Source organism: Tachyglossus aculeatus, chromosome 11 (genome assembly GCF_015852505.1).
Source record: "Tachyglossus aculeatus isolate mTacAcu1 chromosome 11, mTacAcu1.pri, whole genome shotgun sequence".
Classification (NCBI taxonomy): Eukaryota; Metazoa; Chordata; class Mammalia; order Monotremata; family Tachyglossidae; genus Tachyglossus; species Tachyglossus aculeatus.
Genome location: NC_052076.1, coordinates 27909960 through 27935929, shown reverse-complemented (window position 1 = coordinate 27935929; position 25970 = coordinate 27909960). Strand labels below are relative to the sequence as shown.

General features: G+C 47.4%; 1 protein-coding gene across 1 annotated transcript; it reads right to left on the bottom strand.

Annotated features, from left to right (window-relative positions):
• Positions 1 to 4901: 4901 nt before the first annotated feature.
• On the bottom strand, positions 4902 to 25374 carry LOC119933991 (gastric inhibitory polypeptide). Its single transcript, XM_038753326.1, has 6 exons — positions 25353 to 25374; positions 23571 to 23666; positions 21648 to 21773; positions 12583 to 12672; positions 8431 to 8517; positions 4902 to 5018 (listed from the first exon to the last, which is right to left on the bottom strand). Exons 1-6 carry the CDS (start codon positions 25358 to 25360, stop codon positions 5012 to 5014), a joined length of 414 nt encoding a protein of 137 aa, XP_038609254.1. The 5' UTR covers positions 25361 to 25374; the 3' UTR covers positions 4902 to 5011.
• Positions 25375 to 25970: the final 596 nt, after the last annotated feature.

Here is a 25970-nt window from a genome sequence, read left to right as displayed (position 1 = left end):
AGGAAGGGGCCCGCCGCGCGTCATCAGCCCGCGCCGGGCCCCACCCCGGGCAGCGGCCTCATCGACGTCATCGTTCCGCGCCGAAAGAGGGGGGCGCCCCCTTCCGGAAGGGGGGCCAAAGAACCGGGGCCCAGTCCCCGATGGGCGGACGGCTGCCGGAGACCTCCTTCTCCGGGACAGACAGTCAATCAATCAATCAATCGTATTTATTGAGCGCTTACTGTGTGCAGAGCACTGGACTAAGCCCTTGGGAAGTACAAGCTGGCAACGTATACATATTTTAGACTGTGAGCTCACTGTTGGGTAGGGACCAGGGACTGTCTCTATATGTTGCCAATTTGTACTTCCCAAGCGCTTAGTACAGCGCTCTGCACATAGTAAGCGCTCAATAAATACGATTGATGATGATGATGATGACCCCCTTCCTTCCTCTCCCCCTCGTCCCCCTCTCCATCCCCCCCTTCTTACCTCCTTCCTTTCCCCACAGCACCTGTATATATGGATATATGTTTGTACATATTTATTACTCTATTTATTTTACTTGTACATATCTATTCTATTTATTTTATTTTGTTAGTATGTTTGGTTTTGTTCTCTGTCTCCCCCCTTTAGACTGTGAGCCCACTGTTGGGTAGGGACTGTCTCTATATGTTGCCAATTTGTACTTCCCAAGCGCTTAGTACAGTGCTCTGCACACAGTAAACGCTCAATAAATACGATTGATTGATTGACTGACTGTTTCTATATGTTGCCAACTTGGACTTCCCAAGCGCTTAGTACAGTGCTCTGCACACAGGAAGCGCTCAATAAATGCGATTGATTGATTGATACAGACGGTCACCTACCCAACAGCGGGCTCACAGTCTAGAAGGGGGAGACGGACAACAAAACAAAACATATTAACAAAATAAAATAATTAGAATAGATATGTATAAGTAAAATAAGTCAATAAATAGAGTAATAAATCCGTACAAACATATATACATATATACAGGTACTGTGGGGAAGGGAAGGAGGAGGAGAGGAAAGAGGGGGCTCAGTCCGGGAAGGCCTCCTTCCCGCCACCGCCTCCAAGCAAATTCCCCAAGCCCTCCGTAGTTTTACGTGTATCGACCTCTAATTCTATTTATTTTTATTGATGCTATTGATGCCTGTTGACTTTCTACGTATTTATTCTATTTATTTTATTTTGTTAATATGTTTTGTCTTGTTGTCTGTCTCCCCCTTCCAGACTGTGAGCCCGCCGTTGGGCAGGGACCGGCTCTATATGTTGCCAACTTGTACTTCCCAAGCGCTTATTACAGTGCTCTGCACACAGTAAGCGCTCAATAAATACGATTGAATGAATGAATGACTTGCTTTAATAGTAATAAAAGTGAGAAGCAGCGTGGCTCTGTGGAAAGAGCCCGGGCTTTCGAGTCTCCCCCTCCTCCCCCTCGCCTCACCTCCTTCCCCTCCCCACAGCACCTGTATATATGTACATATGTTTGTACGTATTTATTACTCTATTTTATTTGTACATATTTATTCCATTTATTTTATTTTGTTAATATGTTTTGTTTTGTTCTCTGTCTCCCCCTTCTAGACTGTGAGCCTGCTGTTGGGTAGGGACCGTCTCTATATGTTGCCAACTTGTAATAATAATAATAATAATGCATTTATTAAGCCCTTACTATGTGCAAAACACTGTTCTAAGCACTGGAAGGCTACAAGGTGATCAGGTTGTCCCGCACGGGGCTCACAGTCTTAATCCCCACTTTCCAGATGAGGTAACTGAGGCACAGAGAAGTGAAGTGACTTGCCCAAAGTCACACAGCTGACAAGTGGCAGAGCCGGAATTTGAACCCATGACGTCTGAATCCAAAGCCCGTACACTTGTACTTCCCAAGCGCTTAGTACAGTGCTCTGCACACAGTAAGCACTCAATAAATACGGTTTAATGAATGAGTCAGAGGTCATGGGTTCAAATCCTGGCTCCACCACATGTCTGCTGTGTGACCTTGGGCAAGTCACTTAACTTCTCTGAGCCTCAGTCCCCTCATCTGTAAAATGGGGATTAAGACTGTGAGCCATCATTATTATTATGGTATTTGTTAATCTTCTAGACTGGAGCCCGCTGTTGGGTAGGGACCATCTCTATATGTTGCCAACTTGTACTTCCCAAGTGCTTAGTACAGTGCTCTGCACACAATAAGCGCTCAATAAATACGATTGAATGAATGTTAAGCGCTCACTATGTGCCAAGCACTGTTTAAAGCACTGGGGAGAATACAAGGTCATCAGGTGGTCCCACGTGGGACTCGCAGGCTTAACCCCCATTTTAATAATAATAATGATGGCATTCGTTAAGCGCTTACTATGTGCAAGGCACTGTTCTAAGCGCTGCGGGAGATACAAGGTCATCAGGTTGTCCCACGTGGGGCTCACAATCCTAATCCCCATTTTCGTAATAATAATAATAATAATAATAATAATGGCATTTGTTAAGCGCTTACTATGTGCAAGGCACTGTTCTAAGCGCTGGGGGGAGTACAAGGTGGTCAGACTGTCCCATGTGGGGCTCACAGTCTTCACCCCCATTTTACAGATAAGGGAACTGAGGCACAGAGAAGTGAAGTGATTTTCCCAGAGTCACACAGCTGACAAGGGGCGGCGTTGCGATTAGAACCCATGACCTCTGACTCCCAAACGCGGGCTCTTTCCACTGAGCCATGCTGCTGCTTTGACGTCTGTCTCCCCGCTTCTAGACTGTGAGCCCGTTGTGGGCAGAGATGGTCTGTCTTTATTACTGAATTGTACTTTCCAAGTGTTTAGTACAGTGCTCTGCACACATTAAGTGCTCAATAAATGAAGGAATCTCCACTTGGCCACACCCACACTGGGCCAGGGCCTAATCCCAGCTCCACCACTTGGCTGCTGCGTGACCTGGGGCCAGTCGCTTCACCTCTCTGGGCCTCAGTTCCCTCTTCTAAAACGGGGCTCGAGACTGTGAGCCCCACGTGGGATGGCGGACTGTGTCCAACCCGATTTGCTTAGTCCAACCCAATTAGTACAGTGCTAAGCGCTTAGTACAGTGCTCTGCACACAGTAAGCGCTCAATAAATACAATTGATTACTTGATTGATTGCTTGTATCCACCCCAGCGCTTTGTATGGTGCTTGGCACATAGTAAGTGCTTAATAAATACTGCAATTATTATTATTTCTCCCCACCTAGCCCCTCATTTGGGCCTAGGACAGCATCATCGACAGACCCACACAGTCTCTTCCCTGGGTGGACGGGCCCGTGTAGCCCCTTCCCCGGACGGACAATCAATCAATCAATCAATCAGTTGTATTTATTCAGCGCTTACTATGTGCAGAGCACTGTACTAAGCTCTTGGGAAGTACAAATTGGCAACACATAGAGACAGTCCCTACCCAACAGTGGGCTCACAGTCTAAAAGGGGGAGGCAGAGAACAAAGGCAAACATACCAAAAAAATAAAATAAATAGGATAGAAATGTACAAGTAAAATAAATAAATAAATACATAAATAAATAAATAAATAGAGTAATAAATATTACGGACAGCGGGACACGCATCCTCTTCTTTGCCTCAGAGCTTCACTGCAGCTTTTTCTGTACATGTCCACTGTGATTTCTGTCATCTGAGTCCCATGTCTCTATTACTATTCTATTTATTTTGTTAATGATGTGCATTGAGCTTTACTTCTATTTATTCTGACGACTTGACACCTGTCCACATGTTTTGTTGTCTGTCTCCCCCTTCTAGAATCTGAGCCCGTTGTTGGGTAGGGACCATCTCTATGTGTTGCCGACTTGTACTTCCCAAGTGCTTAGTACAGTGCTCTGCACACAGTAAGCGCTCAATAAATACGATTGAATGAATGAATGAATGTCCTGCAGCCTCCTGCCCTGCAATTGTCTTTATTCAATCAGTCGTATTTATTGAGCTCTTATTGTGTGCTCACTCGGGAGAGCACAATATAACAGAGGTTTTTTTGTGGTATTTGTTAAGCGCTTACTGTGTGCCAGGCACTGTACTAAGCCCTGGGGTAGGTACAAGCTAATCAGGTTGGACACAATCCCTACCATTAATTCATTCCTCCAATCATAATAATAATAATGATGGCATTTATTAAGCGCTTACTATGTGCAAAGCACTGTTCTAAGCACTGGGGAGGTTACAAGGTGATCAGGTTTTCCCACGGAGGGGTTCAGTCTTCATCCCCATTTTACATATGAGGTCACTGAGGCCCAGAGAAGTGAAGTGACTTGCCCAAAGTCACACAGCTGACACTTGGCGGAGCCGGGATTTGAACCCGTGACCTCTGACTCCAAAACCCCGGCTCCTTCCACTGAGCGACGCTGCTTCTCATATTTATTGAGCGCTGACTGTATGTAAAGCACTGTTCTAAGCTCTTGGGAAAGTCCCACATGGGGCTCACCGTCTTAAGTCCCATTTTAGAGATGAGGTAATTGAGGCCAGGAGAAGCGAAGTGATTTACCCAAGGTGACAATCAATCAATCAGTCGTATTTATTGAGCGCTTACTGTGTGCAGAGCACTGGACTAAGCGCTTGGGAAGTCCAAATTGGCAACATATAGAGACGGGCCCTACCCAACAGCGGGCTCACAGTCTAGAAGGGGGAGACAGACAACAAAACCAAACATATTAACAAAATAAAATAAATAGAATAGATAGGTACAAGTAAAATAAATAAATAGATTAATAAATACGTACAAACATATATACAGGAGACGGAGCCAGGATTAGGTTACCAGGTGCCTGGTAACCACTTTCCCGGTTTTAAGCATCACCTCTGCAGAGGCCTCAGCTAGCAGCTGCCCCAAATGGAAATAAAACCATAATATCAGCCTTGTTTCAATTTCCGCCTTTATTGTATTATCAGAAAGGAAGCAGGGTAGCAGGAGCCTACTCTTGAGAAGCCCAGAACGAGGCCTTCTGTCAGCTTCTCAGCAACCAGCCTCTGGGGTCCGAAATCCTGCGCTAGGTCCTGGAGAAAAGGAAAAGCAAATTCTCAAGCTGAACTAATCAATCAATCAATCGTATTTATTGAGCGCTTACTGTGTGCAGAGCACTGGACTAAGCGCTTGGGAAGTACAAGTTGAAGGCACGGGGGTCAGGGTCACATTAGAGAGCAGACATGGAGGACTGAATAATCAATCAATCAATCGTATTTATTGAGAGCTTACTGTGTGCAGAGCACTGTACTAAGTGCTTGGGAAGTACAAGTTGGCAATATATAGAGACGGTCCCTACCCAACAGTGGGCTGACAGTATAGAAGGGGGAATCCCCTTTTAATAATCCCCATTTAATAATAACATCATCAATTGTATTTATTGAGCGCTTACTATGTGCAGAGCACTGTACTAAGCGCTTAACAATAACAATTGTTATTGTAACAATAACAATAACACTAATGACTAGTAGGGACTGACTCTATATGTTGCCAATTTGTACTTCCCAAGCGCTTAGTACAGTGCTCTGCACACAGTAAGTGCTCAATAAATACGATTGATGATGATGAATAGATACACAATCAATCAATCGTATTTATTGAGAGCTTACTGTGTGCAGAGCACTGTACTAAGCGCTTGGGAAGTACAAGTTGGCAATATATAGAGATGGTCCCTACCCAACAGTGGGCTCACAGTCTAGAAGGGGGAATCCCCTTTTAATAATCCCCATTTAATAATAACGATAACACTAATGACTAATTAATTTCTCTGGGCCTCAGTTACCTCATCTGTAAAATGGGGATTAAGACTGTGAGCCCCCCATGGGACAACCTAATCACCTTGTAACCTCCCCAGTGCTTAGAGTAGTGCTTTGCACATAGTAAGCACTTAATAAATGCCATTATTATTATTATTATTAATAATAACTGTGGTATTTAAATACTGTGTGCTAGACACTGAATTAAGACGGGTAGATGATGATGATGGCATTTATTAAGCGCTTACTATGTGCAGAGCACTGTTCTAAGCGTGGGGAGTTTACAAGGTGATCAGGTTGTCCCACGTGGGGCTCACAGGCTTAATCCCCATTTGACAGATGAGGTAACTGAGGCCCAGAGAAGTGAAGTGACTTACCCAAAGTCACACAGCTGACAAGTGGCGGAGCCGGGACTTGAACCCATGACCTCTGACTCCAAAGCCCGGGCTCTTTCCACTGAGCCACGCTGCTGGACTCTGTCCAACTCTCAATCCCCATTTTACAGATGAGGTAACATGCCCAAAGAAGTGAAGTGACTTGCCCAAGGTTACATAGCAGACAAGTGGCGGAGTTGAGATTAGAACCCATGACCTCCTGATTCCCGGGCCCGTGCTCTAACCACTACCCCATGGATTTAATTGTGCCCTAAGACCAGGAGAGGCAGAATGAGTTGTGGGCAGGGCATGTGTCCGTTTACTGTTGTACTGTACTCTCCCCAGCGCTTAGTACAGTGCTCTGCACACGGCCAGCACTCAATAAATACGAATGACCGACTAAGCTGAGGGCCAGAACCGGTTTATGCTGGAAGGAATGGCCTAGAGCTACAACAAAAGACTGGGAAAATTTGGGATCACCATCCGGTCGGAATTCCCCCAGGCTTTCCCCACCTCCCTACTTGGAATTTCCTTTTCTTTTTTTTAATAGTATTTGTTCAGCGCTTGCGATGTGTCTAGCGCTGTTCTAAGTGCTCTGATAATCAATCAATCGTATTTATTGAGCGCTTACTGTGTGCAGAGCACTGTACTGTTATATTATTATTATTATTATTATTCTCTGTGCCTCAAGTTTCCTCATCTGTAAAATGGGGATTAAGACTGCGAGCCCCCCCGTGGGACAACCTGATCACTTTGTAACCTCCCCAGCGCTTAGAACAGTGCCTTGCACATAGTAAGCACTTAATAAATGTCGTCATTATTATTATATTACTAAGTGCTTGGGAAGTACAAGTTGCCAAGTTGTCTAGCAGCGGATAGGACACAGGCCTGGGATCAAAAGCAGCGTGGCTCAGTAGGAAAGAGCCCGGGCTTTAGAGTCAGAAGTCACGGGTTCAAATCCCGGCTCTGCCGATTGTCAGCTGTGTGACTTTGGGCAAGTCACTTCGCTTCTCTGGGCCTCAGTGACCTCATCTGGAAAATTGGGATTAAGACTGTGAGCCCCCCGGGGGACAACCTGATCACCTTGTAACCTCCCCAGCACTTGGAACAGTGCTTTGCACATAGTAAGCGCTTAATAAATGCCATTAAAAAAAAAAGGTCATGGGTTCTAATTCTGCCTCCCCCACTTGTCTGCTGTGTGACCTTGAGCAAGTCACTTCACTTCTCTGGGCCTCAGTTACCTCATCTATAAAACAGGGATTGAGACTGTGAGCCCCGTGTGGGACAGGGACTGTGTCAACCTGATTTGCTTGTACCCGCCCTAGCGCTTAGTACAGTACCCGGCACACAGTAAGTGCTTAACAAATACCATAATTATTATTATTGTTAAGTCAAAGGATGTGGGTTCTTATCAATCAAATGTATTTATTGAGCGCTTACTGTATGCAGAGCACTGTACTAAGCACTTGGGAAGTACAAGTTGGCAACATATACAGTCCCTACCCAACAGTGGGCTCACAGTCTAATCCTGACTCTGTCACATGTCTGCTGTGTGACCTTGGGCAAGTCACTTTAAGTCTCTGTGCCTGTTACCTCATCTGGAAAATGGGGCTTAAAAGTGTGAGCCCCACGTGGGACAGGGACTGTGTCCAAACCTGATGACCTTGTACCCACCCCAGTGCTTAGAACAGTGCTTAGGACATAGTAAGTGCTTAACAAATATCTTGATTATTAATACTAGAGAAGCAGCGTGGCTCAGTGGAAAGAGCCCGGGCTTGGGAGTTAGAGGTCACGGGTTCTAATCCCGGCTCTGCCACTTATCAGCTGTGTGCCTTTGGGCAAGTCACTTAACTTCTCTGTGCCTCCGGTACCTCATCTGGAAAATGGGCATGAAGACGGTGAGCCCCCCGTGGGACAACCTGATCACCTTGTAACCTCCCCAGTGCTCAGAACAGTGCTTGGCGCATAGTAAGTGCTTAATATATGCCATCACTATTATTATATTATTATCAGAAGGAAGCAAAGGGGCCAGAGCCCGGGCTTTGGAGTCAGAGGTCATGGGTTCAAATCCCGGCTCTGCCAATTGTCAGCTGTGTGACTTTGGGCAAGTCACTTTACTTCTCTGGGCCTCAGTGACCTCAGTTGTAAAATGGGGATTAAGACTGGGAATCCCAAGTGGGACAACCTGATCACTCTGTATCCTCCCCAGCGCTTAGAACAGGGCTTTTCACATGGTAAGTGCTTAACAAATGCCATTATTATTATTATTATTATTATTATTATTATTATTATCAGAGGACCGGTGGTAACCCCACCTGAGGAGGCTGTAGTTGACCAGCAGTTCCAGCAGCTCGTTAGTCCACCTGGCAATCAGCACCTCCACGTCTGGCATCGGCAGAGACCTGGGAACAAGTGGCTAGGGAGGTGGGCATGGTCACCGAACCCCCGCCCCCACCCCCAATCAATCAATCAATCAATCAATCGTATTTATTGAGCGCTTAGTATGTGCAGAGCACTGTACTAAGCGCTTGGGAAGTACAAATTGGCAACACATAGAGACAGTCCCTACCCAACAGTGGGCTCACAGTCTAAAAGGGGGAGACAGAGAACAAAACGAAACATACCAACAAAATAAAATAAATAGGATAGAAATGTACAAGCAAAATAAATAAATAAATAGAGTAATAAATATGTACAACCATATATCCATATATACAGGTGCTGTGGGGAAGGGAAGGAGGTAAGATGGGGGGATGGAAAGGGGGACGAGGAGGAGAGGAAGGAAGGGGCTCAGTGTGGGAAGGCCTCCTGGAGGAGGTGAGCTCTCAGTAGGGCCTTGAAGGGAGGAAGAGAGCTAGCTTGGCGGATGGGCAGAGGGATTGGGGGCATTCCAGGCCCGGGGGATGATGTGGGCCGGGAACAATGGGGGTCCCCCCCAGTCCTGGTGGCTCAGCCTCAGGGTCCGGCTAGATTGGGAATTGGACTATGAACTCCAACCTTTCAGCTCGTTGTGGGCAGGAAAGGCGTCGCTATCATTCTGTCATACCCTCCCAAGCGCTTAGAGAAGCAGCGTGGCTCAGTGGAAAGAGCCCGGGCTCTTGGAGTCAGAGGTCATGGGTTCAAATCCTGACTCCACCAATCGTCAGCTGTGTGACTTTGGGCAAGTCACCTCACTTCTCTGGGCCTCAGTTCCCTCATCTGTAAAATGGGGATTAAGACTGTGAGCCCCCCCCATGGGACAACCTGATCACCTTACATCCCCCCCAGCGCTTAGAACAGTGCTTTGCACATAGTAAGTGCTTAATAAATGCCATCATTATTATTATTGTTATTATTAGTTCAGTGCTCCGCACACTGAGCTCAATAAATACGACTGATTGAGGGGGTGTTTGGCAGGGGTCTCACTGCAGGCTCTTTTTATCCCAGCTCCTCCACGCATCTGCTGTGTGACCTTGGGCAAGTCACTTAACTTCTCTGCACCTCAGTTTCCTCATCTGTAAACTGGGGGTTAAGACTGTGAGCCCAACGTGGGACAACCTGATCACCTTGCATCCCCCCCAGCGCCTAGAACAGTGCTTTGCACATAGTAAGCGCTTAATAAATGCCATCATTATTATTATTATTATTAGTTCAGTGCTCCGCACACTGAGCTCAATAAATACGACTGATTGAGGGGGTGTTTGGCAGGGGTCTCACTGCAGGCTCTTTTTATCCCAGCTCCTCCACGCGTCTGCTGTGTGACCTTGGGCAAGTCACTTCACTTCTCTGCGCCTCAGTTACCTCATCTGCAAAATGGGGATTAAGGCTGTGAGCCCAACGTGGGACAACCTGATCACCTTGCATCCGCCCCCAGCGCTTAGAACAGTGCTTTGCACATAGTAAGCGCTTAACAAATGCCATCATTATTATTATTCTCCCTATCCTGCTTTGAAACTCTCTTTCTCCCGTTCACTCATATTTCTTGAGCACTTACTGTGTGCGGAGCTCCTCCTGCCAACCCCCATGTCCTGCTGGGCTTAGGGCCAGTCGAGCAGGGCCTCTGGCTTTGCCTTTTGGCTTGGCCAAACCCCGGAGTGGACCGTGAGCCCACTGTTGGGTAGGGACTGTCTCTATATGTTGCCAACTTGGACTTCCCAAGCGCTTAGTACAGTGCTTTGCACACAGTAAGCGCTCAATAAATACGATTGATTGATTGATTGACCGGAGGTGACCGAGCGGGACTGGGGAGCGGACACCCTGGCTCCCGCGCCGCGGGGAAATCCTGCCTTGGGTGGAATGACCACCCACCCACGGATCCTGGTCCAGTGAGGAGCTGACATTCCCAGCGGAGAGGTCACAGAGGGAAGAAGCTTGGCCTAGTGGATAAGGCACCGGGTTGGGAGTCAGAGGATTGGGATTCTAGGCCTAGGAGTCAGAAGATCATCAATCAATCAATCAATCATATTTATTAATAATAATAATGATGGCATTTATTAAGCGCTTACTATGTGCAAAGCACTGTTCTAAGCGCTGGGGAATTTACAAGGTGACCAGGTTGTCCCACATGGGGCTCACCGTCTTAGTCCCCATTTTCCAGAGGAGGTAACTGAGGCCCAGAGAAGTGAAGTGACTTGCCCAAAGTCACACAGCTGACAAGTGGCAGAACCGGGATCTGAACCGATGACCTCTGACTTCAAAGCCTGGGCTCTTTCCGCTGAGCCACGCTGCTTCCCAGCTTCCCAAGCGCTTAGTACAGTGCTCTGCCCACGGTAAGCGCTCCATAAATACGACAGAATGAATGAATGAATGAAGCAGCGCGCTTACTGTGGGCAGGGCACTGTACTAAGCACTTGGGAAGTCCAAGTTGGCAACATATAGAGACGGTCCCTACCCAACAGTGGGCTCACAGTCTAAAAGGAGGAGACAGAGAACAAAACCAAACATACTAAGAAAATAAATAAGGTCATGGGTTCTAATCACCGCTCCGCCACTTATCAGCTGTGTGACCTTGAGCAAGCGACTTCACTTCTTTGGCCTCAGTGACCTCCTCTGGAAAATGGGGATTGAGACTGGCAGCCCCACGTGGGACAGGGACTGTGTCCGACCCAATTTGCTTGTATCCACCCCAGCGCTTAGTACGGTGCCTAGCACATAGTAAGCGCTTAACAAATAGCATGATTACTAATCCCATCACTTGTCTGCTGTATGGCCTTAGGGTAGTAGATAGAGCATGGGCCAGGGAATCAGGAGGTCATGGGTTCTAATTCTGACTCAGCCACTTGTCTGCTGTGTGACCTTGGGCAAGTCACTTCACTGGGCCTCAGTGACCTCATCTGTAAAAAGGGGATTGAGACTGTGAGCCCTATATGGGACAGGGACTGTGTCCAACCCAATTTGTATCCTCCCCAGCGCTTAGTACAGTGCCTGGCACATAGTAAGTGCTTAACAAATACCATAATTATTTATTATTAATCCCAGCTCCACCACTTGTCTGCTATATGGCCTTGGGCAAGTCATTTCACTTCTCTGGGCCTCATCAGCAAAATGGGGATTATGAGTGGGAGCCCCATGTGGGACAGGGACTGTGTCCAACTGTTGGGTAGGGACTGTCTCTATATGTTGCCAATTTGTACTTCCCAAGCGCTTAGTACAGTGCTCTGCACATAGTAAGCACTCAATAAATACGATTGATGATGATGATTATCTTCGTCCTGGAGAAAATGGAGTGGCCATGGGTTGGAAACGAGTCGAGGGCAATTGACAACACAAATATAGTGCCCGGTACATAGTAAACGCATAAGCAGCGTGGCTTAGTGGAAAGAGCATGGGCTTGGGTGTCAGAGGTCACGGGTTCTAATCCCACCTCCGCCACTTGGCAGCTGTGTGACTTTGGGCAAATCACTTCACTGGGCCTCAGTCCCCTCATCTGGAAAATGGGGATGAAGACTGTGAGCCCCACGTGGGACAACCTACCTTTTATCTACCTCAGTGCTTAGCACATAGTAAGCACTTAAGCCCATTGTTGGGTAGGGACCGTCTCTATATGGTGCCGATTCGTACTTCCCAAGTGCTTAGCACAGTGCTCTGCACACAGTAAGTGCTCAATAAATACGATTGAATGAATGAACAAATAGGCAAAGCAGCATGGCTCAGTGGAAAGAGCCCGGGCTTGGGGGTCAGAGGTCATGGGTTCAAATCCCCGCCCCGCCACTTGTCAGCTGTGCGACTGGGCAAGTCACTTGACTTCTCTGGGCCTCAGTTCCCTCATCTGTAAAATGGGGATGAAGACTGGAAGCCCCCCGGGGGACAACCTGATCACCTTGTAACCTCCCCAGCGCTGAGACCAGTGCTTGGCACATAGTAAGCGCTTAACCAATGCCATTATGATTATTAAATCCAGTTATTATTATTGTTAGTTATATAGAGAGATATTTAAAAGTGACCCCAGGAGTCCCGGGATGGGGAGGGACCCCTGGAAAGAAGCTCACCTCTGTATGTTCTTGGGGGTCCCGCTAAGTCCGCTGCTCTGTGCATCCTGCTTGGTTTCCAGGTCTCGGGCTGATTCGTTGCGGCTGGAGCTGCGAACACCCCAAGGACGACTAAGCGCAAACCCCCCCACTGAGCAGCGTGGCTCAGTGGAGAAGAGCCCGGGCTTTGGAGTCAGAGGTCGTGGGTTCGAATCCCGGCTCTGCCACCTGCCTGCTGTGTAACCTTGGGCAAGTCACTTAACTTCTCTGAGCCTCACTTCCCTCATCCGTAAAACGGGGTTTAAGACTGTGAGCCCCATGTGGGGCAACTTGATCACCTTGTGTCCAGTGCCTGGCACATAGTAAACACTTAAATATCGTTATTATTATTATTGTTACTAATTTGGTCCCTCCAAGGGGCCAGGGTCTGGATTGTTGGGTTTTTAAAGTGGTAATTTTGTATATATGTTTGTACATATTTATTACTCTCTTTTACTTGTACCTATCTATTTTATTTTGTTAGTATGTTCGGTTTTGTTCTCTGTCTCCCCCTTTTAGACCGTGAGCCCACTGTTGGGTAGGGACTGTCTCTATACGTTGCCAACTTGGACTTCCCAAGCGCTTAGTACAGTGCTCTGCACACAGTAAGCGCTCAATAAATACGATTGATTGATTGATTGTATCCAGCGCTTAGAACAGTGCTCTGCACATAGTAAGCGCTTAACAAATACCATTATTATTATTATTATTATTATTATTATTCTCTGAGCCTCACTTCCCTCATCTGTAAAACGGGGATTAAGACTGTGAGCCCCATGTGGGGCAACTTGATCACCTTGTATCCAGTGCCTGGCATGCAGTAAACACTTAAATATCATTATTATTATTATTGTTACTAATTTGGTCCCTCCAAGGGGCCAGGGTCTGGATTGTTGGGTTTTTAAAGTGGTAATTTTGTATATATGTTTGTACATATTTATTACTCTATTTATTTATTTTACTTGTACATGTCTATTCTATTTTATTTTGTTAGTATGTTCGGTTTTGTTCTCTGTCTCCCCCTTTTAGACTGTGAGCCCACTGTTGGGTAGGGACTGTCTCTATCTGTTGCCAACTTGGACTTCCCAAGCGCTTAGTCCAGTGCTCTGCACACAGTAAGCGCTCAATAAATACGATTGATTGATTGTATCCAGCGCTTAGAACAGTGCTCTGCACATAGTAAGCGCTTAACAAATACCATTATTATTATTATTATTATTATTATTATTATTATTGTTATTATTCTCTGAGCCTCACTTCCCTCATCTGTAAAACGGGGATTAAGACTGTGAGCCCCATGTGGGGCAACTTGATCACCTTGTATCCAGTGCCTGGCACGTAGTAAACACTTAAATATCATTATTATTATTATTATTGTTACTAATTTGGTCCCTCCAAGGGGCCAGGGTCTGGACTGTTGGGTTTTTAAAGTGGTAATTTTGTATATATGTTTGTACATATTTATTACTCTATTTTACTTGTACATATCTTTTCTATTTTATTTTGTTAGTATGTTCGGTTTTGTTCTCTGTCCCCCGCTTTTAGACCGTGAGCCCACTGTTGGGTAGGGACTGTCTCTAGATGTTGCCAACTTGGACTTCCCAAGGGCTTAGTCCAGTGCTCTGCACACAGTAAGCGCTCAATAAATACGATTGATGATGATGATGATGATGTTGTACATGTCTATTCTATTTTATTTTGTTAGTATGTTCGGTTTTGTTCTCTTGTCTCCCCCTTTTAGACCGTGAGCCCACTGTTGGGTAGGGACTGTCTCTATATGTTGCCAACTTGGACTTCCCAAGCGCTTAGTCCAGTGCTATGCACACAGTAAGCGCTCAATAAATACGATTGATTGATTGATTGTATCCAGCGCTTAGAACAGTGCTCTGCACATAGTAAGCGCTTAACAAATACCATTATTATTATTATTATTATTATTATTATTATTATTATTACTATTATTATTAAGGGCAAACCCCCGGAGAGGCCACTAGGGGGCAGGGGGCGTCTATAATCCAGCCACCGGATTGACTGAGCGCCGGCCACTGTACTGAGCGCTCCCGCCAGGCCCGGGCGACGGCCTTGCTAGGCAGGTTCTCTGCAGCGTGGCTTAGTGGGAAGAGCACGGACTTGGAGGCAGAGGATGATAATAATAATAATAACGGTTTTGGTTAAGCGCTTACTAGGTTCATTCAGAGCACTGTGCTAAGCGCTTGGGAAGTACGGGTTGGCAACATACAGAGACGGTCCCTGCCCCACGGTGGGCTTGTATATATATTTGTACAGATTTATTACTCTCTTTTACTTGTACTCTCCCCCTTTTAGACCGTGAGCCCCGTGTTGGGTAGGGACTGTCTCTATGTGTTGCCAACTTGTACTTCCCAAGCGCTTAGTACAGTGCTCTGCACCCAGTAAGCGCTCAGTAAAGACGACTGATTGATTGACTGATTGTACATGTTTACTATTCTATTTATTTTGTTAATGATGTGCATTTAGCAGCGTGGCTCAGTGGAAAGAGCCCGGGCTTTGGAGTCAGAGGTCATGGGTTCGAATCCCAGCTCTGCCACCTGTCAGCTGGGCGACTTTGGGCAAGTCACTTAGCTTCTCTGTGCCTCAGTTGCCGCATCTGTAAAATGGGGATTAAGACTGTGAGCCCCACGTGGGACAACCTGATCACCTTGTAACCTCCCCAGTGCTTGGGACAGTGCTTTGCACATAGTAAGCGCTTAATAAATGCCATTATTACTCCCCCTTTTAGACTGTGGGCCCACTGTTGGGTAGGGACTGTCTCTATATGTTGCCAATTTGTACTTCCCAAGCGCTTAGTCCAGTGCTCTGCACATAGTAAGCGCTCAATAAATACGATTGATGATGATGATGATGATGATTCAATCGTACTTATTGAGCGCTTACTGTGTGCAGAGCACTGTACTAAACGCTTGGGAAGTACAAGCTGGCAACAGATAGAGATGGTCCCTACCCAACAGCGGGCTCACAGTCTAGAAGGGGGAGACAGACAACAAAACCTATTAACAAAATAAAATAAATAGAATAAATATGTACAAATAAAAGAGAGTAATAAATATGTACAAACATATATACAGGTGCTGTGGGGTGGGGAAGGAGGTAAGGTGGGGGGATGGGGAGGGGGAGGAGGTGTAATAATAATAATAATGGTGGGTGGTATTTGTTAAGCGCTTACTAGGTGTGAAGCACTGTTCTAGGCGCTGGGGGGGGGGATACAAGGTGATCAGGTTGTCCCACTCAGGACTTGGAGGCAGAGGATAATAGTAATAATGGTTTTTGTTAAGCGCTTACTAGGTGTAATAATAATAATAATGATGGTATTTGTTAAGCGTTTACTAGGTGTGAAGCACTGTTCTAAGTGCTGGGGGAGGGGGGTTACAAGGTGATCAGGTTGTCCCACGTGGGGCTCACAGTCTTCACCCCCATTTTACAGGTGAGGTAACTGAAGCCCAGAGAAGTGAAGTGACTTGACCAAAGTCACACAGCGGACAGGTGGCGGAGCTGGGATTAGAACCCATGACCTCTTACTCCCAAACCCGGGCTCCTTCCACTGAGTCGCGCTGCTTCTCTAAAGTGTGAAGCACTGTTCTAAGCATTGGGGTAGATGCTGGGTAATCAGGTTGCTCCACATGGGGCTCACATGTTTAATCCCCATTTTCCAGATAGCAATAATAATAATAATGGTATTTGTTAAGCGCTAAGTGCCAAGCACTGTTCTAAGCACTGGGGCTGATACAAGGTAATCAAGTGGTTCCACGTGGGGCTCACAGTCTTCATCCCCATTTTCCAGATGAGGTCACTGAGGCCCAGAGAAGTGAAGTGACTTGTCCAATGTCACACAGCTGACTAGAGGCGGGATTAGAACCCATGACCTCTGACTCCCAAGCCCGTGCTCTTTCCACTAAGCCATGCTAGTAATTGAAGCACAAAGAAGTTGAGCGACTTGCCCAAGGTCACCCAGCGGACAAGTGGCAGAGGCAGGATTAGAACCCAGGACCTCGGACTCTCCAGCCTGGGCTCTTTCCATCCTGGCTCTGCCACTTGTCTGTTGTATGAACTTAAGCAAGTGGTTTAAGCTTCTAAGCACTGGAGGTCAGCAGGATCTGGGTTCTAATCCAGGCTCTGCCACTTGTCAGTTTTGTGACCTTGGGCAAGTCACTGCAGTATGCCTCAGTTTCCTTGTCTTTAAACTGGGAGTTCGACAACCGTTCTCCCTCAACACCGTGGGACAGGGACTCTGTCTGACCTGATTAGCTGGACTCTATCCCAGTGCTTAGTACAGTGCTGGTCACATCGTACGGGCTTAAATCAATCAATCATATTTATTGAGTGCTTACTGTGTGCAGAGCACTGTACTAAGCGCTTGGGAAGTACAAGTTGGCAACGTAGAGAGACAGTCCCTACCCAACAGTGGGCTCACAGTCTAAAAGTCTTCAATCAATCAATCATATTTATTGAGCGCTTACTATGTGCAGAGCACTGTACTAAGCGCTTGGGAAGTACAAATTGGCAACATATAGAGACAGTCCCTACCCAACATTGGGTTCACAGTCTAAAAGGGGGAGACAGAGAAAAAAAACCAAACATACTAACAAAATAAAATAAATAGAATAGATATGTACAAGTAAAATAAATAAATAGAGTAATAAATATGTACAAACATATATACATATATACATAAATACCACAATTATCACTATTGGTTTGAATCGATAGCAGGTTTTCGGTAATAGGACTGCAGTCAATGATCTACAACAGGATTGGCAGAGTCTTCCTTCCTCTCTGGCTCACTTCCCAAGCGCTTAGTACAGTGCTCTGCACACAGTAAGCGCTCAATAAATACAATTGATGATGATGATGATGATTTTTCTTATCAAATGATGTTTGTTAAATGTTGAAATGGATGTACCTAAGCTCTGGGGTGGATACAAGCTGATCAGGTTGGACACAGTCCATGTCCCACATGGGGCTCACAGTCTTCATCCCCATTTCACAGATGCTTATTACGGGCAGGGAACGCGTCTGCTCAATCTGTTGTATATTGAACTCTGCCAAGCACTTAGTACAGTGCTCTGCGCAGAGTAAGCACTCAGTAAATGCGACTGATTGATGAGGTAACTGAGGCCCAGAGCATTGAAGTGATTTATTTACCCAAGGTCAAACAGCAGACAAGTGGTGGAGCTGGGATTAGAACCCAGGTCCTCCCGATTTCTAGGCCCACGATCTGTCCATTAAGCAACCCAGCCCTAGTACTTTGCTTTCTAGTGCTAACCTTCTCACTGTGCCTCGATCTCACCTGTCTCACCCGTAACTCCTAGCCCACGTCCTGCCTCTGGCCTGGAAAGCCCTCCCACTTCAAATAAGAATAATAATGATGGCGTTTGTTAAGCGCTTACTATGTGCAAAGCACTGTTCTAAGCGCTGGGGGGGGGGGATGCAAGGTGATCAGATTGTCCCACATGGTGCTCACAGTTATCATCCCCATTTTACAGATGAGGGAACTGAGGCTCCGAGAAGTTAAGTGACTTGCCCAAGGTCACACAGCAGACACGTGGTGGAGCCGGGGTTCGAACCCATGACCTCTGGCTCCAAATCCCGTGCTCTTTCCACTGAGCCACGCTGCTTCTCCAGACAATTCCTCTCCCTCGACCTTCAAAGCTTTACCGAAGGCACATCTCCTCCAAGAGACCTTCCCACTCTAAACCCCACTTTTCCTCATCTCCTGTGTCGCCCTGACTTGCTCCCTTTGCTCAATCATATTTATTGAGCGCTTACTGTGTGCAGAGCACTGTACTAAGCGCTTGGGAAGTACAAGTTGGCAACATATAGAGACGGTCCCTACCCAACAGTGGGCTCACAGTCTAGTGCTCTTCCCCCGCCACCCAGCCCCACAGCACTTACGTATATATGTCATTTTAGACATATCATTTTAGAGAAGCAGCATGGCTCATTGGAAAGAGCATGGGCTTTGGAGTCACAGGTCATGGGTTCAAACCCCGGCTCTGCCAATTGTCAGCCGTGTGACTTTGGATAAGTCATTTCACTTCTCTGTGCCTCAGTTACCTCATCTGTAAAATGGGGATTAAGACTGAGCCCCATGTGTGACAACCTAATAATAATAATGGCATTTATTAAGTGCTTACTATGTGCAAAGCATTGTCCTAAGCGCTGGGGAGGTTACAATCAATCGTATTTATTGAGCACTTACTGTGTGCAGAGCACTGTACTAAGCGCTTGGGGAGTACAAGTTGGATTACAATTTGTAATCCAAATCTTACATGTTGGATGTTACGTGTTGGAAATCCATGTTGGATTACAGCTTGTATCTACCCCAGTGCTTAGAACAGTGCTTGGCATATAGTAAATGCTTAATAAATGCCATTATTATTATCATTTTATTTATTTGTATTGATGTCTGTCTCCCTCGCCTCTAGACTGTGAGCTCCTTGTGGGCAGGGATTGGCACTATTTGTTGTTGTATTGTACTTTCCCAAGTGCGTAGTACAGTGCTCTGCACACAGTAAGCTCTTAATAAATACAACGAGTGAATTAAGTCCCACTGCTTCTCCTTCATGCTGCTACCACTCCCTGTCCTCCTCCTTTCTCAGCCACCATGCTCTGCCAACTCCCCAGCCTCAGGAGCAATTTCCCTATCACTTTCTTCTGCCTTGGGCTCCGTGTGTCCTCTGGTAGAGGAAGGGGTGGAGGCAGACTGGTAATAATGATAATAATAATAATAATAACATTTATTAAGCACTTACTAAGTGCAAAGCACTGTTCTAAGCATTGGGGAAGGGTACAAGGTGATCAGGTTAGGGGAAGCTGCGTGGCTCAGCGGAAAGAGCCCAGGCTTGGGAGTCAGAGGTCATGGGTTTGAATCCCGGCTCCGCCACTTGTCAGCTGGGTGACCTTGGGCAAGCCACTTCACTTCTCTGTGCCTCAGTCACCTCATCTGTAAAATGGGGATTAAGACTGTGAGCCCCAAGTGGGACAACCTGATCACCTTGTAGCTCCTCCCCAGCACTTAGAACAGTGCTTTGCACATAGTAAGCGCTTAACAAATACCACCATTATTATTATCAGGTTGTCCCACGGGAGGCTCACGGTCTTAATCCTCGTTTTACAGATGAGGGAACTGAGGCCCAGAGAAGTGAAGTGACTTGCCCAAAGTCACGCAGCTGATAATTGGCGGAGCAGGGATTTGAACCCATGACCTCTGACTCCAAAGCCCGGGCTCTTTCCCACTGAGCCACGCCGCCCTGGATGGGGCTGAAGAAATTGGTCAATCAATCAGCACCTACCATGTGCAAAGTACCGCGTGGCTCAGTGGAAAGAGCCCGGGCTTTTGGAGTCAGAGGTCATGGGTTCAAATCCCAGCTCTGCCAATCGTCAGCTGTGTGGCTCTGGGCAAGTCACTTCACTTCTCTGGGCCCCAGTTACCTCATCTGTGAAGACTGGGAGCCCCCCGTGGGACAACCTGATCACCTTGTACCTCCCCCAGCGCTTAGAACAGTGCTTTGCACATAGTAAGCGCTTAACAAATACCAAAATTATTATTATTATTATTATTATTATTATTATTATTACTGTACTGAAAACTCGGGAGAGTCAGAAGATATGATTCCCCCTGACAACAAGGAGCTTACAGAGTGGTGGAAGATGGGGAGAATCCAGGCCCTGCTGCAATAGACCCTCCTGGCGTGGCCGATCAGGTGATTGGGCTCAAGGCCAACTGAGGCAAGGGTCAGGGATGGTGTGGCTGGCCTCTAGGCCTGGACCACTTGGCTTCAGCAAGGCTCAGACCCGCGCCCAGGGTAGTGGAAGTGGTCCTCACCATGGCCTAGTGGAAAGAGCGTGGGTTTGGGAGTCAGAGGCTGTGGCTTCTAATCCCGGCTCTGCCACATAATAATAATAATAATAATGGCATTTATTAAGTGCTTACTATGTGCAAAGCCCTGCCCTAAGAGCTGGGGAGGTTACAAGGTGATCAGGTTATCCCACGGGGGGCTCACAGTCTTAATCCCCATTTTACAGATGAGGTCACCGAGGCCCAGAGAAGTTAAGTGACTTGCCCAAAGTCACCAGCTGACAATTAGCGGAGGCGGCATTCAAACCCATGACCCCTGACTCCAAAGCCCGTGCTCTTTCCATAGAGTCACGCTACTTCTCTGTGACTTGCCCAGGGTCACGCAGAGGATAAGTGATGGAGCCGGGGTTAGAACCCAAGTCCATGACTGCTGTGGGACCTTGGGCAAGTCACTTCACTGCTCTGTGCCTCAGTTATCTCATCTTTCATTCATTCAATCGTATTTATTGAGCACTTACTGTGTGCAGAGCGCTGTACTAAGCACTTGGGAAGTACAAGTTGGCAACGTATACAGTCAATCGTATTTATTGAGTGCTTACTGTGTGCAGAGCACTGTACTAAGCGCTTGGGAAGTACAAGTTGGCAACATATAGAGACAGTCAATCAATCAATCGTATTTATTGAATGCTTACTGTGTGCAGAGTGCTGTACTAAGCACTTGGAAAAGTACAAGTTGGCAACATATAGAGACAATCAATCTTATTTATTGAGCACTTACTGTGTGCAGAGCACTGTACTAAGCGCTTGGGAAGTACAAGTTGGCAATATATAGAGACGGTCCCTACCCAACAGTGGGCTCACAGTCTAGAAGGGGGAGACAGAGAACAAAACAAAACATATTAACAAAATAAATAGAATAAATATGTACAAATAGAGTAAATATGTACAAACATATATACATATATACAGGTGCTGTGGGGAGGGGAAGGAGGTAAGGTGGGGTGATGGGGGGAGAAGGGGGAGAGGAAGGAGGGGGCTCAGTCTGGGAAGGCCTCCTGGAGGAGGTAAAATGGGGATCAGGATTGTGAGCCCCTTGAGGGACAAGGACTGTGTCCAACCGGATTACCTTCTATCTACCCCAGAGCTTGGAATGGTGCCTGGCACATAGTAAGCGCTTAACAAATACCACGATTATAATTATTTATTAACTCACTCTTTCTTTCGTTCCTTCTGCTTCAGCAACCAGTCCACAAACTTCTTCTCTTGAAGGCTGCTGAGGGCCCGGCTGTAATCATCGATAAAGGTGCCTTCTGAATAGCGCTTGGCTAGCGTCGGGGAGCTGTGGCGGAAGGGAGAGACCCGCTGAGACAGACAGAAGCCACAGAGAGAGACTTTCTGAATAGCTCTTGGCCAGGGTCCGGTGGTGGTGGTGGTGGGGCTTTGGCAGAGGGGAGTGAACCCGTGAGACAAAAGGGACCAGAAAGAGACACGAAGACTGGTGCAACGGGGAGAGATGGGGAGAGACAGAGGTTCAGAAGCAGAGGTTATTGGGGGGCAGCAAGGAGAAGCAAAGATTCAGAGGCAGGAGTAGAAGCAGTATAGTGTAGTGGATCATCATCATCATCAATCGTATTTATTGAGCGCTTACTGTGTGCAGAGCACTGTACTAAGCGCTTGGGAAGTACAAGTCGGCAACATATAGAGACAGTCCCTACCCAATAGTGGGCTCACAGTCTAAAAGGGGGAGACAGAGAACAAAACCAAACATACTAACAAAATAAAATAAATAGAATAGATATGTACAAGTAAAATAGAGTAATAAATATGTACAAACATATATACATATATACAGGTGCTGTGGGGAAGGGAAGGAGGTAAGATGGGGGGATGGAGAGGGGGACGAGGGGGAGAAGAAGGAAGGGGCTCAGTCTGGGAAGGCCTCCTGGAGGAGGTAAGCTCTCAGCAGGGCCTTGAAGGGAAGAAGAGAGCTAGCTTGGCGGATGGGCAGAGGGAGGGCATGCCAGGCCCGGGGGATGACGTGGGCTGGGGGTCGATGGCGGGACAGGCGAGAACGAGGTACGGTGAGGAGATTAGCAGCAGGGTATCAAGCATGGTCCTGGAAGTAAGAAGGACTTGGGTTCTAATCCCAGCTCCATCACTTATCCTCTGTGTGAACTTGGGCAAGTCACAGAGAAGCAGTGTGGTTTAGTGGAAAGAGCCCAGGCTTGGGAGTCAGAGGTCGTGGGTTCTAATCCCAGCTCTGCCACTTATCAGCTGTGTGACTTTGGGCAAGTCACTTAACTTCTCTGGGCCTTGGTGACCTCATCTGTAAAATGAGGGGATGAAGACTGTGAGCCCCACGTGGGACAATCTGATTACCTTGTGTCTACCCCAGTGCTTAGAACAGTGCTTGGCACATAGTAAGTGCTTAGCAAATACCATCATCATCACTTAACTTCTCTGGGCCTCAATTCCCTCATCTGTAAAATGGGGATTAAGACTGTGAGCCTCATGTGGGACACAGGCTGTGTCCAATCTGATCAGCTTGTATCAACCCCAGTGCTTAGCACCGTATCTGGAAAGCTTAACAAATACCATACAAAAAAGGGGGTCAGGAAGAGATGCAGTTTCAGAGACAGGAGCAGCCAGAGAGATGAGGAGAGACGGGGTGGCAGAGAGCGACAGAAACCACAAACTCGGATATGGTGGGAAGAAACTGGGGCCATGGGAAAGAGCCCCCGGTTTAATGGCTGCTGGAACTCTATAAGCTCAGAAAACTCTCTTCAGGGCAGAGGAAGATTCTAGAGGTCATTCCGTCTATCCCCCTGCTTCCAAACCAAATTCCCGATTGCCTTTTTTTAAAAGGATATATTGAGGGAGGAGGTGTCCTCCCACTGCCTACTGGGCCAGCCCCCAAGAAAATCCCCTTTCATGACCGGATGTTCAACTTTGTGTCTAAATAGAATCCCTCCTGCTGCAATAGAGGCCCAATCCCTCCCTCCTGGGCTCTCTAGGCCTTCCCTACAAGACGCCCTTCCACCCAGGACAGAGCTGGCTCCTCCATCCCTGGAGCAGTTCCCCAGTCCTCATCTCACCCCATCCCCCAGGTCACTCCCAAGCACGGCTTGGACCTTACCTGCTGTCTCTTTCCTCCAAGTCCGCCAGAGCTAGGCCCAAAGAGACCAAGAGCAGTGGGAATACCTTCTTCGGCACCATATTTCTGCCTTGTTCACTGCATGGGAGAGAGATGGCACCTGAGAGAACTTCCATCCTTCATTAGTCCTGCTAAGGCAAGAGCTTCTCCTCTCCCCCGCAGTGTGGGTGACTGGCAGGGTAGAAGGGGGCAAGGGGTGGGCTGAGGCGGGGTCTCCCGGTGGCCGGTGGTTGTCCGCAAGGGATGGCCAAACCCTTTGTCTAAATGGTCAGCCTTTCGGCTGGTCCTCCCTGGAAGAGGAAACCGGGCCGAGGCTCTGGTCAGCGGGAGGGGACGGACAAAGGATAGATATGACTCAGCCTGCAATACCCCACTAGACTGTAAGCTCGTTGTGGGCAGGGAAAGTGTCTGTTTATTAAAAGCAGTATGACCTAGTGGATAGAGCACAGGCCTGGGAGTTAGAAGGTCACGGATTCTCATCCCGGCTCCACCACTTGTCTGCTGCATGACCTTGAGCAAGTCACTCCACTACTCTGTGCCTCAGTTACCTCACCTGTAAAATGGGGATTGAGACTGTGAGCCCCAAATGGGACCAAACCAATTTGCTTGTATCCACCCCAGCGCTTAGTTACAGTGCCTGGCACATAGTAAGCGCTTAAAAATACTATAATTATCATCATTATTATTATTATTCATTCAATTGTATTTATTGAGCGCTTACTGTGTGCAGAGCACTGTACTAAGCGCTTGGGAAGTACAAGTTGGCAACATATAGAGATGGTCCCTACCCAACAGCATCTTTAAGTGCTTACTATATCCCAGGCACTGCTAAATGCTGGGAGCAAATCAGGTGGGACACAGCCCCTGTACCGAATAAGGCTCACAGTCTTAACCCTCATTTTACAGATGAGGGACTGAGGCACAGAGAAGTGAAGTAACTTGCCCAAGGCCACACAGCAGACAAGTGGCAGAACCAGGATTAGAACCCATGACTTTCTGACTCCCTGCCTCATGCTCTAGCCACTAGGCCATGATGCTTCTCTTCCTGGGTGTAGGGTGATGGGAGAGCCTCCCCAACAGCTTCAGGCTGGGGTTCAGCCACCCAGGGGAAACTCTGCGGGGTCTTAGCCCAGACTGCCCCAACCCCAGCCGGCCCCGGGCTCCTGAGCTACTTTGAACCAAGGATTGGCTCAAGACCACCCCCCACAACCATTTGTCCCTAGAAGGACCGAGTTTTATTTTGACTTATTTTTCGCTCTAGACTAGGGGATTACTTTGGGTCAGGCACTGTACTAAGCATGGGGGTAAATACATGCTAATCAGGTTGGACTCAGTCCCTGTCCCACATGGGGCTCACGGTCTTAATCCCCATTTTACAGATGAGATAACTGAGGCACGGAGAAATGAAGTGACTTGCCCAAATTCACCCAGTGGAGAAGCTGGAATTAGAATCCAGGTCCTTCTGACTCCAGGCCCGGGCTCTAGCCATTAGACCATACTGCTTCTCTTCTTGGGTTTGAAGAGCACGGACCTGGGTTCTAATCTCACTTTTGCCACTTGTCTGTGTGTAACCTTGGGTGAGTCACTTAACTTCTCTGTGCCTCAGTTATCCCATCTGTAAAACGGGGATTGAGACTGTGAGCCCTATGTGGGACAGAGGCTACATCCAACCCGGACAGCTAGTTTCTACCCCAGTTCATAGCGTAGTGCCTGACCCACAGTAAGCACTTAACAAATACCCCTAAAAATGAGTAACAAAGTTACAGTCTCATTTCCTGCAGCAGGAAAAAAAAGATAAGCGATGGGATCCTGACACAGGCAGGGGTCAACAGAGTCATCTGGCACCTCACTGCTTCCAGCCCAGCTTCCCCCCCAGACCCCAGCTGTGGGCCTTTTAAGTAGCGAGGGCAGCTTACCTTTCTCAGGTGTGTCAGAAGGCTCAGGCTCCCGAAGAGTCTGTAACTCTTCTTCTCTCCACCAGCCTCTTATATAAAGCCCGTAGGTTTGACCTCATCATCCCCCACTAGGAACGAAGTGAAATCAACCACCTTATCTGGAGATAGGAAGCCCCCGGTTTCTGCCACATTAGATCCATTTTGTGCTTTGAAAATGGGCTTTCCAGGTGAGGTGTGCTAATTGGTGATTACAGTTTGGGAACTACCAGCTAGCGGGCTCTGGGAGGGGGCCCCTGACTTTACTATGGGCTGGAGAGCTGAGGAGAGTCAGAGGGCTCAGGCTTATGTCTTTTAAGGCCCTCACAAAAGGCTGCTGGTGGGATGGAAGAGAAAGGAAGGACAGAAGTTTTGTCAGAAAGTTGTCGATAAGGGCCCTTGGGCAAATAAGTGAGCTTTTCCGTGCCTCATCTGTAAAATGAGGAGAAAA